This window comes from Pimephales promelas, chromosome 11 (assembly GCF_988280905.1).
Source record: "Pimephales promelas chromosome 11, fPimPro1.hap1.1, whole genome shotgun sequence".
NCBI classification, from domain to species: Eukaryota; Metazoa; Chordata; class Actinopteri; order Cypriniformes; family Leuciscidae; genus Pimephales; species Pimephales promelas.
The window spans coordinates 15453111-15468629 of NC_142779.1; the positions used below are offsets into that span (position 1 = coordinate 15453111).

Sequence of the window (15519 nt, forward strand, 5' to 3'; positions counted from 1 at the left end):
TGGTAACTTTATTATCTTAAGCCAAACACTCAAACAAACAAAGGCAGCAGAAGACAACCTCTTAACAAGACGAGTCAGTATCATTGTAATTCATTGACTTGTTTAAAACAGCCGAGTGAAAGGAAAGAAAAGAGGGGACATTAATAGGCCCAGATGCCCTCGCCCCTGTGCGCATTATTGCCTTTGTGAAAACTGAGCGAAACACTTTAAAAAGAAGGCCAGCTCAATCCATCAAATTGTCTGAAAATTGTGAGGAAAATTCAAAAACCATATGGCCTCCAAACGTTTGTGTCCTTTTTATTCGGTGGGACACGCTTGTCTCCGTATTGAGAGCCGCGGGAGGCAGAGCATGCTTCATTGTAGCTTGTCACATCAGGGGAGACTGCTCATTTGTCCCCAGTTTTCACGCCTTACGCTAGAAATGACTGCATCTCTTCGCTTTGCAGGGAAATAGCGTCTTTCAACCGCGGAGAAACGGGCCAAAAACCCTGCGTTTTTGGGCATCCTTTATGCGCGCATTCATCAATCCAGATTCCTGTTTCTCACACACATCCATTGTGGATATTGAAACACATCGTGGGGACAGGAAAACATGTTAGGCCATTTTGAAAATCAAAAGCGTAAAATGTCAAATCTAAAACACATTCAATTCAATACACTTTAAAAGAGTGTTGGTGCACTGAAATAAAAGTAGGCTACAAATATAAACAACAACAACAAACACTTCAAAATGCTATTTTACACAAGCTTTGTTTATATTAACGTGATTGCTTATTTCGAAAACGATAAATAAGACTATCAGACTAACGTCAAAAAATTAGAGAAAGACATTTTTATTTCATTTTAAATACATTACACTTTGTACACTTGGTTTAAATGGTTTCCTGGCTTAAAAGGCACTTACAGGCATACAAACCATAAGAAATATATATTAAAATGTGACAATCCAGATTTAATCAGAGAAGTCGATTTGTTCTTGTGATATAGCTTTTGTAGGAAATGTTCTATAATACACTCTTTTATCAAACGATTTTAGTCATATAGACCAAAAAGCACAATAGAGACACGCAGGTCTCTGCGCGTGTGAATTCATTTTCGGGATATTTTGAGATAGGCAATCTATATTAGATCTGCAGCCGTTTTAACTAAAATAATTTCGTGAAACAAAATAAAACATGCATTCAATGTAGTCAGAACCTGGTAAAAAAAAAGTTCTGAGCTGGGGATCGTGCTACGTGTGTGTGTGTGTGTGTGTGTGTGTGTAAGTGTGTCTGTTTATATCTGACTGAAATATGTACTTATTGCTCTTCAGCTATAAACGAATAGGCTAAATGATTACAATACTGCCACTGCATAAATAGATCTGAAGAAACTGTCCCATGCTTGCTTTGATTTAGTTTTGTTTGTTTTGTTTTTTTTCCTTTTTTATATTTGCTTTAATACAAGTCATTTAATACATTTGGTGCATTAATGGCACTTTCAACTAGGACCATCTCAGAAAAAAAGGCTAACTAATACCGATGCTGTTTAAGAAAAATCAGTCATCGACATCAATTTCCTCGTCTTCGTCCTCGGAACACTCTTTGCTCGTTGTGTGGTCTGTAAATGGTGATGATGGTGACATGTGGAGTTTGTTGGAGCCTTCGTGCTCGTGATTAGACCGCGTTGGAGACTTGGCCCCTGATTCTCCGAGAGTGCCATTAACGCATTTCTCCAGGTCTGCTAGTTTGGCTAATTTCTCATAAGGTACAGTCCCTACTGATTTGGCCGACTCCACGTCTGCTTTCATCTCCTCCAGGTCTCTTTTGAGTTTGGCTCGACGGTTCTGGAACCAGGTGATGACTTGAGCATTGGTGAGCCCGAGCTGCTGAGCGATCTGATCCCGATCAGCAGGAGAAAGATATTTCTGATACAGAAATCTTTTCTCCAGTTCGTAGATTTGGTGATTAGTAAAGGCTGTTCTGGACTTTCTCCGCTTTTTGGGGGTATTCCTCTGACCGAAGAGAGTCATGCCGTCTCTTCCTAAATCGAACGAACAAAAATAATGCAGCGACATTAAAATGCATTCAGCGCCTGCTACTTGTCTTTAATTTCTTTTCTCAAATACAGGCCTGTGTTGATATAAATAGCCTACAGACAAGAGTCTTTATTTGTTTAGCTTCAATCGACAAAATAGGCCCGAAAAAAACGAATATAGTCTACTTAAATCCTTTTTTTTATTACACGTGCACACATATTTTGGCCATTTGTTTTTGTTTTTTAAATTGCACGTGGATATAGCCTAGCTATCATTTAACAATTTATTTTTAATTACACATGCACAAAATTAATCTGACATGTTTGTGCTATGTTCAGGTTATTTTAACAAATGCATTCGATAATGTTAAGCGTTTAAAAAATCAAAACGTAAATATTATAGCCTAAGTTTTATTTTAGCAGTTGACAAAACATTTTTTCGTTTTTGGGAATGGTGTCCTTAAAAATGATATGATAATGTGACAGCCTAAACAATTTTCGGGCCTTTTGTTTACCTTCTGCCGCTTGTAGAACACTGACTTCCAGTCCCTTGAAGGTTTTGCTGGCGAGTTCCTCCAGGGCGCACAGTGGAGATGTCTGGGTGAGCAGCGCGCGGTTGGAGAGGGGATGGCCCGTGGATGGGTGCTTCTCACCGGACGAGAGCAGGTGCGCCGTGCCGCAAATTGTGTAACTTCGTTTGACTGATGGTTTGTTCAAAATATCCTCTATGCTGAACGGAGTGAGGGGCTTGTTTGAGTTAGCAGGTGGAGGAAGATGGTCCAACGGACTGCGCCTTCGATCCTCAACCGAGGCGCCTTTTGCGTCTTCTTTGGAGGTCATTATTTGTCTTTTTAGCTTGTTTTAAAAATATGCTAGATTTTTCTCGATTTCGCGCAATACAGAACGGCTCAGTTTAAAAAAAAAAAAAAAAAACTATTGAGGGCAACTTGAATGAGAAGATATCCCCAAATCCGTAGAATTAGATGTAGCCGATCAGCAGCATGTTGTTGCTTTTGCCGCAGGGTTGGAGAACTTTACGTCTTTCTTTTAAAAACGCCACGTCTGCTGTCCTCAGCTCCTGGATAACGGTTGAGCTTCAGTGAGAAGCAGCCTGACAACCTCTGATGCTTCAGTGGAAACAGTCAGCCTCAAAAGCAGCCAGAATTGACTATTACTAACAAGTTATTCTTGATAGCAAGACAATCAATTACATCCAGTGGCACTTTTCTCTCTCTCTCTCTCTCTCTCTCTCTCTCTCTCTCTCTCCCTCCCTCTCTCTTCTTTCTTTCTTTCTCTCTCCCTCTTGCTCTTTGACTATGTTGCAGTCTGATGCAGACTTTAGCAGGAAAGGAGCCCCGTTAATTAGAGGGCATGGCCGGGAGGAGGAGCTCAGCCGGATTACACTTAACTCCCACTCTTTACTACAAATTAATGATTTGTCGATATTCTCTTCGTTCTTATTTACACTTTAGTACAACTTTAGTGTAATATAGAACATTTTAATTTGGGGTAAAATATAGAAAGTACAATTAGGCTACATATCAGAAAAACACATTTGCTACAAGCTGCCGATGCTTGCAATTACAGTATAATAGATTTCTAAACAACAACAAAAAAGTGCTTTAAAAATGTAGGCTATATTCTCGATGGTTTGTTTACTAAATGTATTTAATAGTCAGGTAGTATATCACGGCTGATGATAGGCTACTTGTGGATAAACAAAATAAGTGTGTGTGTGTGTGTGTGTGTGTGTGTGTGTGTGTGTTATGGAGAGAGTGAGAGAGAGAGAGAGAGAGAGAGAGAGAGAGAGAGAGAGAGAGAGAGAGAGAGAGAGAGAGAGATCGTCCCCTTCAGCTGCACCAAATCTTCTTTGCCATAATTCAAGCTCAAAGGGCCAGCTCACATCAGCAGTAAGATATTTCATCTCTAAAAATCGCCTGCTGTTCAATACCCGGTATTTTTGGCATTATGGGATTTTTCGTCGATTTACGCAGAACGGGGGTAAACTTACAGATGCAAAGAAATGATACTAAATCCATGTAAAATAGGTAATTTTAACATAATAATAGAAAATACAATTCAGGCATAACCCAATGATTTTTTTTTTTTTTGCTCGTATGCATTTCATATAATTAGTGTATTGATTAAAGCGTCTAATTATTGTTTTTGCATTGTTCCGTCGTTTAGCCACTTTAGCGTAACGAGGCCTCGGTTAAATTCGCAGAATTAGGCTGAAGCTCACCACGAGGGACGTCGGATAGCCGCGTATGTCGGATGAAGGCTGATCTATGAGAAAACAGTGCGTTTTGTAGGTTAGTAGCCTAGACTACAGCTCCATACAGAACGTTTTCATTTCTTGCCGCTTTGTTAAAGTCACGCATTTGTTTAAATGTCCTTAAAATGAATGTACCTATCCAAGGCTAATGTGTCAATATTTATCAACAATAATTCATATTTAATTATATAATTTGCATTATAGTCTATTAATCGTAAATTATTGCACGAATTCATTGAGTACATTTACCATAACAGTCCACGTTACAACAGTTCAAATAAATAGGCTACTAGAAAACTAGAAAAACAACAACGAAAACAGCAATTTTGCGTAGCCTATATTCATCAAACAAATTAATAGTCCACAGAAAATGAAAAGGGGAAAAAAACACCCCAATATAGGATACAGAGGCAGGTGGTTAAGCTTGTGTGACATGATCATTTAGTGTTGTCTACAGTGAGAAGGATGCCTGCGTGATATGACGCAATGAAATGCCATGGAAGATAACGAATTCATATCATGGGCGTACAACATTTCACGATTAGCTATACCGTTAATAATAATAATAATAATAATAATAATATGCATTTGTATTATTATTTTTATTAGACCGTTAATAATAATAATATACATTTTAGATTGCATGATTACAACAAAGTAATAACTATTAAATATTCCACAATTATCGAATACTTACAACAAAGTAATATTTATTGAGTATTCCACAATTATCGTCCTGAACAAATATTGAGCATAAGAAGCGTAGCTGTTAATTTAATATGGCGCACAATTTAGCCTACAATTGTGTTTGACAATTTAGTAGCCTAGCCTACTTTGTTGTAGAAAAGATTCGTGCACAGCTAACACAACTTGATTGGGGATTGTCCATGCCTGAAAGACTGACCAAACCAAATATAAGTCATTTTCATTGTCTACACGAGGTACGTGAGTATAGGCTATTCTGCATGCCTCTAATGACTCAGAGGTGTTTAAAAAAAAAAAAATTATTTACTCCAGCAAATGTCTGTCTGGACAGTTTTATTTCACAATTTATTCTCCACTTCCAAACTGAAAGCTCCGATTTCACAGGCAATATCGGATCTTTTCACTAATTTTTATTCACATGACCTTTCTGGGGATTGTAAATGATCTGCCTACACATCTGGTGAAATGGAAATATAATGTTGATATACTGTCTAAACTGAGAGGACATTTTTCACTTTTCACGAGAAAAATGTAGCCAATCATTTGACAAGTATTTTATTAACGTTTAATTAAATGTCGAAAGTTTAAATTAAAACTGAGCGAAAATTAGTTTTGATCCTTTATTTATTCTTAATCTATCGATTGCAACCTTTAAGATAGTATCAAACATCAATAAACAATGCAAAATTTTCCATTTTCCATTTGATATTATATTCATATGATTAGCCACTGATTCAATTCAATCATTTTTTCTAAAACGTCATAATAGACCGACCAGTCCAAAAACTATAATATAAACATGACATATAAGTGAACTGATATAGCAGAGAGATTAATTGTTTACTGCATGTTCACATGTTCAGGTGTACTGAGTGTAACGGTCACCAGGTGGAGTGCCCTTGAGAGTCACCAGAGGGCACTCCACACCAGATGTTCATGTTTCCCTCACAACTACATTTCCCAGAACTCACTGCCCGGACTCATCACTGATCACATTCACCTGTACCTCATTCACTGATTGCATTCACCTGTGTCTCATCCTGTTAGTGTGTCTATATATACCTTGTGTTCACATTCAGTGTTTGCGAAGTCTTGTTTAAGTGTTACACTGCATTTCTGAGCGTTTTCCGTGTTTGGTTTCTGGTTTTTGTCTTTGGATTGTTTTTTGGATTTTGATTATTGCTGCCTGCCCTGACCTCTGCCTGCTTCTCGGATTCCCATTGTGTATTCTCCATTGTCCTGTCTGCTGATTCTCGACCCTGCCTGTACGACTATTCTTATATTAAAGCTGCATTTGGATCTACATCTACAAGCCTCAGAGCAGTTCGTAACACTGAGGCAGCTACTGAAAATAGCAGACACAAATGAGTTATTGTCTTTTCACAATAAGTTTCAGGCATGAATCACAACTTTCGTGGTTCATGTGGTTAGCACATGATCCATGCTGAGGAAAATAATCTATTCCTATACCAATAAAACTTTATGGGGCCAGTAAAACACATTTTAGGTCACAAAACATTACAATCTATATTTCTGGTCAACCGTTTCATTATTTTTATTTTATTTCACAGTATTTGTTTCAGTTTTTGACTTGGTCACATACACTCACCTAAAGGATTATTAGGAACACCTGTTCAATTTCTCAATGCATTTAGGGGTGTGGTCCTGGTCAAGACAATCTCCTGAACTACAAACTGAATGTCAGAATGGGAAAGAAAGGTGATTTAAGCAATTTTGAATCTGCTCAGTTACTGGGATTTTCACGCACAACCATTTCTAGTATGTGGCACTCCTGTGGGCGAAAATGCCTTGTTGATGCTAGAGGTCAGAGGAGAATGGGCCGACCGATTCAAGCTGATAGAAGAGCAACTTTGACTGAAATAACCACTCGTTACAACCGAGGTATGCAGCAAAGCATTTGTGAAGCCACAACACACACAACCCTGAGGCGGATGGGCTACAACAGCAGAAGACCACTTATCTCCACTACAAATAGGAAAAAGAGGCTAAAATTTGCAAGAGCTCGCCAAAATTGGACAGTTGAAGACTGGAAAAATGTTGCTTGGTCTGACGAGTCTCGATTTCTGTTGAGACATTCAGATGGTAGAGTCAGAATTTGGCGTAAACAGAAGGAGAACATGGATCCATCATGCCTTGTTACCACTGTGCAGGCTGGTGGTGGTGGTGTAATGTTGTGGGGGATGTTTTCTTGGCACACTTTAGGCCTCTTAGTGCCAATTGGGCATAGTTTAAATGCCACGGCCTACCTGAACATTGTTTCTGACCATTTCCATCCCTTTATGGCCACCATGTATCCGCTGATGGCTACTTCCAGCAGGATAATACACCATGTCACAAAGCTCGAATCATTTCAAATTGGTTTCCTGAACATGACAATGAGTTCACTGTAATAAAATGGCCCCCACAGTCACCAGATCTCAACCTAATAAAGCATCTTAAGGATGTGGTGGAACGGGAGCTTCGTGCCTTGGATGTGCATCCCACAAATCTCCATCAACTGCAAGATGCTATCCTATCAATATGGGCCAACATTTCTATAGAAAGCTTTCATCACCTTAATGAATCAATGCCACATAGAATTAAGGCAGTTCTGAAGGTGCGAGGGGGTCAAACACAGCATTAGAATGGTGTTCCTAATAATCCTTTAAAAACGTTTAAAAACCATCTCCATTCATGAGATCAATAATACGGTTTCAAAATGTGTGGAAAGATGACACATGAGCATGAATCACGCTAACCAGGCCCTGTATCTATTATTATCAACAGTAGCTTGGATTGCAGCCCAACAAATGTGGATTAACATTTGGCAAACACAGCACTGGCACCAAATGCCCTGTCATCCTAATGTAAATCACCTTCCCTAAAAAAATAAAAATAAATTCCAAGGTCAGTCTAATGTGATTAAGATATTTCTCTGAAGAGATAGTCACTCCTATTTCCATGTCTGAAACAATTCTGAGATATTTTTCACTTCTCAATGGTGCATACTGAGAGCAGGGCATTGTTGGAAAGATGAAACATCTCAGAACAGAAATCAATAAATCATAACCAAATGAACCCACGCTTATTATCTAAAGACTTTCACCTGCATCTGAACACAAATTAATGTGTTTGCAAGCTCCTCAGGACAGCCCTAGATACTGCACAATTTTTTGGCTGAAGTCCATATCATGCCCCAAACACCATGGATGCCCCTTGTTTTTTTTCCCACATGCCCTATGGGGTAGTACAGAGTAATGTAACACTAGACTGAGATGCTCTATGGGTCGCAGTGGCTGCAGTGAAAATAATTCTGGCTGGTTAATCTGCAGGGTGGCAGCACAGCACACAGGCTTCTACATCAATTAGGTGAGTAATAGATGTGAAGCTGGCACAGGATCTGGGTGACACCAGAGCTGACGGCTTGCAGAAAAACAAGTGCAGAGTCAAGGCCTGCGTGAGGTCCATTTGGAAGGAGGATGCATGCTTCCACTAAAAGCGGAGTAAATGTGAGGGGGCAGTGGTTGGAGGATATCGAAAGTGGGAGTGAGGCATGAACATACTGAGTCTGGCGACATTTCAGTCTAATTGCAGGACCGGGCTTTGACGGTTAAGAGAAAATGAAGAGAGCCATGTTTAAAAGGACCCATCATTAAGAACAGGGAAGTGGAAAAACTTTTTACTTCAAGTACAAACAATATGATTACTGACTTTAGGCAAAAATAACTCTTTGAATGAATAATGGCCAATTAAGATCTTTGGGTTGCCTACTTGAATACATGCAGTCTTGAAAGTAGGGAAGACAATAGCTGTTTTCCCAAAGTTGAGAATTTAACTTATGCAAATTGTATCACAGCACACAGACAAAACGCTGTCATGTTATCTTGTATTCGGATACTCATGTGAGACACTTTCCAGGAGGTCATTATACCAACTCTATAGGACTAAAGGACTAAAGGCCCATGCAAACTGAGTTCGAAATTTTTATATGCGTTTTTTTTTTTTTTCTTTCGTATTTGTGATTCGGGTGGCCCTGAATTAAGTCAAAACACCAGTGTGCAAGGGCGCTTTATTTATGTGCATTAATTCATTTGTATTTTGGGTAAACATTTTTTAATAAATTAGTGGATTCAGTTCATGAATCATGTTCAAATTACTGACTTGTGGCATTTTTCAAGTTCAAAACGCTCAAAGCATAAAGGTCCAGCCAAACCCCACCGTCAGTGTGGCGTACAAATGAAAAATTCATACAAATTTGTTACCAATTCGCCGAAAACAAATCAAGTGTATACAAAAATGATATGAGAAATTATAAAATATGTTTCAAGTAGGCTACTTTAAGCCATTGCCCATTAAAAATAATTAATAAGATAACAAAACATACCAGATGTTTTTGGAATTCCATGTTTTGTGATAACAGTAGTAAATAAGACTTAAATATATTTTAAAAATCACACCTGTTTTTCATCTTGATGTCCCGTTCCATCCTAAATACCCTGCCAATATAGTTGGCACTTGTTTGGAATTAAAACGCAAGCACAGCCACCCATCAAGCATCTAGCTGATAGTCCTAGAAAAGAGAGAGGAGAGGGGACATAGATAACAAGTAGCTCATAGTCAGACACAGCACACTTATCGCCTCTCACTTTCTGACAGACCCCTTTCTAATGCCACAGCCTGGAGAAGTTCTGTGGCAGACATGAGAAATAGATCCCTGTCGGAAAAAAGAAATCGGGAGGACAAAGTGTGTCAGGTCAGCACCTGAGGAAAGCTGCCATGGCACAAGCCCAGCCTCTGCCACTGAACAGCATTCAGGGCCTCCTGCGGCAGACAGGAGAGAGCGATGACCTATCCCTTTGCCCCTGATGGCCTTATTAAAGACATTCACTACACACACTGACTCACTGTATGTAAATAATTCAGATGTACAGTAAGAGCATCAAAAACACAATGTGTATCGTCGTAACAGCAACGTGTAAGATTAATCTGGTATTTCATAGCATGGGACTTGTGGTAAATCACACGCACAAGTATTCATACACTCTAAAAAATGCTGGGTTGTTTTAACCCAACTTTGGGTCAAATATGGACTAACCCAGCCGTTGGGTTAAATTTTTACACTACATTTTTAACCCAACATTTCGGGTTTGTCCATATTTGACCCAAAATTGGGTTAAAACAACCCAGCATTTTTTAGAGTGTACTCGAGCCAAGAGCACAAATATTACACTTAAATATAATAATTCAGAGAAAGAACTTTTTAAATATTTTTAATACAAAATATATAATAAATATTTTCAAGTCCCATTATCAAATGAAGACAATTCAATGTGATAATTCACTCATAATTTTATCTTAGTTTGTAATCATATTAAATAATTGTATACTCTTTATTACAGAATCGACTGAGATCTGTCGGTCACGTTAGGCTGCGTCTGCTCATCAGAGCTAATTTGGGTGAGCAGTTAACACTTCCATAAGCAAAGAGAGTAAATGTGGCCCTATTAACGAATGCCTGCTGACAACAGGACAGAAATATTCTTCCCCAGCTGTGAATTATTCTTTTTTTTTCATCCAAATGAACATGTCATGCTTCACCTGCGTTACCAACAGCATTGCCAAAAGTAAATGAACACATACACAAAAAAATGTTGTTGAGCACAACAGAAGCTCTTATCCTTTGGGCTGCTTAACTCATTTTAGGTTTAATCTGTGGCACCCAACTGACAACCCTGTAGTAAAATAACTATACAGCTTTTATTCAATACTTGTACTCAAAAGTAGAGAAGAAAAGATTTTTGAGTGTTTGAGTAGAGTAATGGTTCTCAAATGTATTAGGGCCGTGGACAGTTGGGGCAAACAACGTTAAACGCAAATAAAAAATGCATCATTTTTGGATAGGAAAATCAAAAGGGTGGGAAGGAATGAAGGAAGGAGAAAGCACTTCCCATATTTTGTTGTTAACATCCTATAAACAACGCATAAGCTATGCAAGGAAAACAGGAAAATACTCAGACTATATTAAAAGACATGATGGGTATATGTGCACTCTACAGTTCAAAGGTTTGGGTCTCTATGGTTTTAATGGCACTTTAAATTGATCAAAAGTGACTGGAAGGACATTTATAAAGTTAAAACAAGTAAATGATGTCCCTCTGAACTTTCAACTGTTCCCACTATATTAGGCAGCACAAACGTTTTCCACTTTAACCCTAAAACCGTATTCTGGACAAATGTGGGCAAAATAGTTTTGATTTATTTTTAAAAAATACTTCCCTTGATCTGAACGGTACAAGACTTGGCTAAGTTTGCCTCCTGAACACACACAATTTTGTTGACTCAATTCTACAATGTTAAGTCGGTGAAAAAAAACCCCTCCTTAATCTTGTATTTGGGTCAAAAATGGGCACCCATAGAAATGAATGGGATAAAACTGTAATTTAGAGCATTCTAAAATAAGCCAAAATAAGACACCAGGTGACAGAAAAGTCACTTCATCTTTAGGTTTTAGCTCTAAGAACTTATTGAAATGATATTTTAATGTAGTAAAAAAAATTGAAGAAATAAAACATAAAAATAAGCATAATTTACAAAGAAAATATGGTACTTTTTGAAGTAAATAAATTCAAAAATACCCCCAAAATAAACAAAAAAAACACCATAAATGGATAGAAAAAACTTTATCGAAGACAGTGATATAACATTTATAATAAATAAAAAGTCCTCTGTGCCCACATTTGTCCACAATTACAGGATTAAGGGCTATAAATTGAATATGGTTTGAGGGCTATCAGAAAGTATCAGAAAGAAATGTTTATTGAGCACCAAATCTACATATAATTTCCTGATAGATCCTAGTCTGTGCTCATCGTACAAAACATTTGTCAAGTGCAGCTGCCTGAAATTAGCAGACAGGTTCTTCTGACATTTGGCAACTAGCATCTGGACAAAGGTTACATAGTGTATCAGCCTTTAGTTGACTCTATGTTTGCAAGTATGCACAAAGCAGCACAAAAATACACCAGCTCCAAAAACAACAACATGATTCTGGAGGCAGGGGAAATCTAGAGGCTCTGGGAGTGAGTCCTCTATCAATCACAGGTGAAGAGGAGAGTGCAGAGAGACTGATGTGCAGCACAGAGAGCGAGGAAAAAGAGAAAGCCATCCCTCACTTGTTATAATTAGCCCTGGCCTTTCCACAGGATTAATTAAAACAAGTTTCTTTCCTGATTTAACCACGAGGGATGACCTGCAGGAGCGATATAACTATAGCCGAAGTAGAGATAAAGAACACGGCGATGTCTACGGATCCCGCTCTCTCTATTTTTCTTTCTCCTGATCCGTTGACCCTGGTGATTCAGCTTTAAGGCCTCATTCACAGCTCACTCAAACAGGATCACCCTATCTACCAAAGATTTATGAGATGACCTCTTTATGTCAGTGCGTGTCTGCAGATCTCAAACACACACACACACTTTCTCCCTCTATTTTCCCCTCTCTCGCAGGTATTACAGGGTCTTGTTATCTTCCCAGTGGCTTCTGCGTTGCATTAATATGGCTGTGAGTTGCATTCTCCACTACTGTAGGGAGAAGAAGGCATAGGAGGATAAGAGGCCTGATGAATATCTTTACCTGAGTGGCTAAAAGCGGAAAGGAGGGCACGTGGACCTTGAGCAGCGTGAGGGGAGTGTTGGTCTTATGATGGATGGCGAGGAGCCGGGTGTGTCTGGATCAATGCTGTGAGCTCTGCAGTGTGGAACAGGTGAGAGAAAGATGAGAAATGAGCGCTGGGGCCTGGACTTGCTGTGCGGTTTGCTATTTCAAAGCACACTGATCATTTTCACACCCACACGTGCATGTGCACAAAAACGCACAAAATAAACCAACCCATTTGCATCATCCTAAATCTGTCTTCTCCATCCAAGCCGCCTGAGAGCAGCTAACTTGGTTAGCCTTTCCTCACCCCTGGAAAGGCTGTGTGAGGAGCGGCTTGGACTGGACTGATATGTTCATTAGTGGTATAGGTGATGCTCCTGGGTCCGGCAGCTGCCCGGCCCTTTGCAACAGCGTGTGAACCGAGCAACTAATCTTTCACTGACAGACAGCCGGACAGCCTTTGCTCTCAGATGACAGACTGAAAAGTGATCCAGTTCTTCTTTAAAGTACAAAAAAGGCACTCTTTCTGCTCCTTACACAATTACAGTATGCACAAATCAAGTCTTCTTTGTTTTTATAGCGCTTTATAAAATACAGATTGTTTCAGAACAGCTTTACAGTGATAAAAAAGGAAAATAATGATTAATGATGCAATCTCAAATCTGCAGTAAAGCAGCTCTAAAAAAGAAAAAGTGTCATTATTCAGCTGAAGTCAGTTCGGTGTTGATTCAGTTCGGTTCAACAACTGTGTGAGGTTCATCAATTATTAAATTAGTCCAATTCAGCTGTAAAGCAGCTCTGCAGAAAATAGTGATGTCATCATCCGTCCAGCTGTTCTCATCCAATAGTGTTAGTGCAGTCAAGTCAATAATATTGCTGAATATTAAGTTGTTGCCAAATGTAAAAATACTGTAGTTTTCAGGTAAATATTTATTATTTATAAATAACTACTCACATATTAATATAAATAATTAGTCGTGATGCTAAAAGCATCACAATTAATCCCATTGACACAAATATAGATTACACTGTAAAAAAATATTGATGGTTTAACTTAAAAAAGTAAGTAACCTGGTTGCCTTAAAATTTTAAGTTCATTGAACTGGAAAAAGTGAGTTAATACAATGAAGGAGATTAATTTAACCATCAGAAACTCAAAATTATATGCTATCTGAACTAAATAAATTATTTTAGTTGATTTGACAAAAGAAAAAATGTTGTGATTACTTCATTGTAAAAAATATTGTTGGTTTAACTTAAAAATGTAAGTAACCTGGGTTGCCTTAAAATTTTAAGTTGATTGAACTGGAAAAAGTGAGTTAATACAATGAAGTAGATTAATTTAACCATCAGAAACTCAAAATAATAAGTTATCTCAACTAAATAAATTATTATAAAGTTGATTTGACAAAAGAAAATATGTTGTGATAACAAATCTTGAAAATATTTTTTACAGTATAGATGAGGAGACGAACAGTAAATTTTCACAAATGTGTGAGTAGATGACATTTAAAGACTTGCATGAATAATTCCAGAATAACATTTTGTTTTAGACCTATTTAAAGAGGCTTACTATATATTACTTAAAAACTCTTGCAATGTCATAGTCTTGGGTTTGACTTCCAGGGAATACACAAAGTGATAGAATTTACCTTGTAAGTTACTTGTATCACAGTGGTTTCTTGAAGTTGAACTTGCGATTTTAAATCACACTTAAATACTCAGAATCTTCTATCTTTATTTTGCACTTATTTCATAAAAATTGAAGGATCCAATCAGCTGTGCTCTATAAAGAATTATGTTATTGCAAGGAGGTTGAGTTAAGGCCATATAATCCTGCACCATCTAGTGTTTCATGACAGAACTTTGTATTTGTGCTGCATAATATTTGTGGAAACCAGGATACACAAGATTCTCTGATGAATAGATAGTATATATTTTAAGTTTATTTATTTGAAAATTTTAATAATATAAAATGTGTTTACCGTTACTTTTGATCAAAAATAATGCATCCTTGCCATTAAAAGTATTAATTTCTTTAAAAAAATACCTTACTGAAAAGCAAAAAATGTCAGACAACACCAATGCCAGTGCTCTTAAAATGGTAATGATTAAAGTTACAATATATAAGTTTTGTATTTCACCACAAGAGGGCGCAATTTCAAACAATAACAAAGGCGTAGGTTGATGACGCAGTGATGAGTTGAATGTGTTTTTTTTTAACATTACATTGGAATGAACCAGGTCGTGATTGCTAAAGAGACAGATATCACACGCGAGTCCTGCGGGTATAAAGGAATTTAAAGGACATTTAAACCCGCAAGTGCTGGATTACTCACACAGATCAGTTAATTAGACGAATTAAACTTGAAGTAACGCAGCGCTGTTTCACTTGTTCTAACGTTACACTATCATACTAAACAGTATTTTAATGTGTGTCGAAAGTTATAATGTTATACTAAGTGTTAGTTCGTTTACTAGCAGTAAGCTAATGTTATATCAACATTAGAATGACATACTGACCATATTCTAACATTTCATCATGTTGAGCTAACGTTACATAACATTGATTTGTTTTATCTACATTTGCTCATCTTTCTAATAAAGCTGTCAAGTCCAAGTTAGTCGCGGACATGGAGCTCTCGGCATCTCAAAAACGCCACGCTGACATTGATCCTCATTTTAGTTCTCGTTTTTTGTCCCAAAGTCTGCTTGCCATGGTCTATGTTAGAAAGAAACAAGAACTGCGTGGCTCTAAACGTTATGCACTATGCAGCTGTCCACGTCTGTCGCCATGATTACGTATGAAAGGAAACCGAGGATAGCGTGGATATTGCGTCATTGACAGGCAACATTTTTTTCTGGGA

The 15519-nt window shown here is 37.9% G+C and overlaps 1 protein-coding gene across 1 annotated transcript; it reads right to left on the reverse strand.

Moving 5' to 3' along the window:
* Positions 1 to 1397: 1397 nt before the first annotated feature.
* Positions 1398 to 3303, reverse strand: lbx1a (ladybird homeobox 1a). The gene is made up of 2 exons (XM_039672676.2): positions 2532 to 3303; positions 1398 to 2022 (listed from the first exon to the last, which is right to left on the reverse strand). The coding sequence occupies exons 1-2, from the start codon at positions 2854 to 2856 to the stop codon at positions 1538 to 1540; spliced, it is 810 nt and encodes a 269-aa protein (XP_039528610.2). The 5' UTR covers positions 2857 to 3303; the 3' UTR covers positions 1398 to 1537.
* Between the last annotated feature and the right edge of the window lie 12216 nt (positions 3304 to 15519).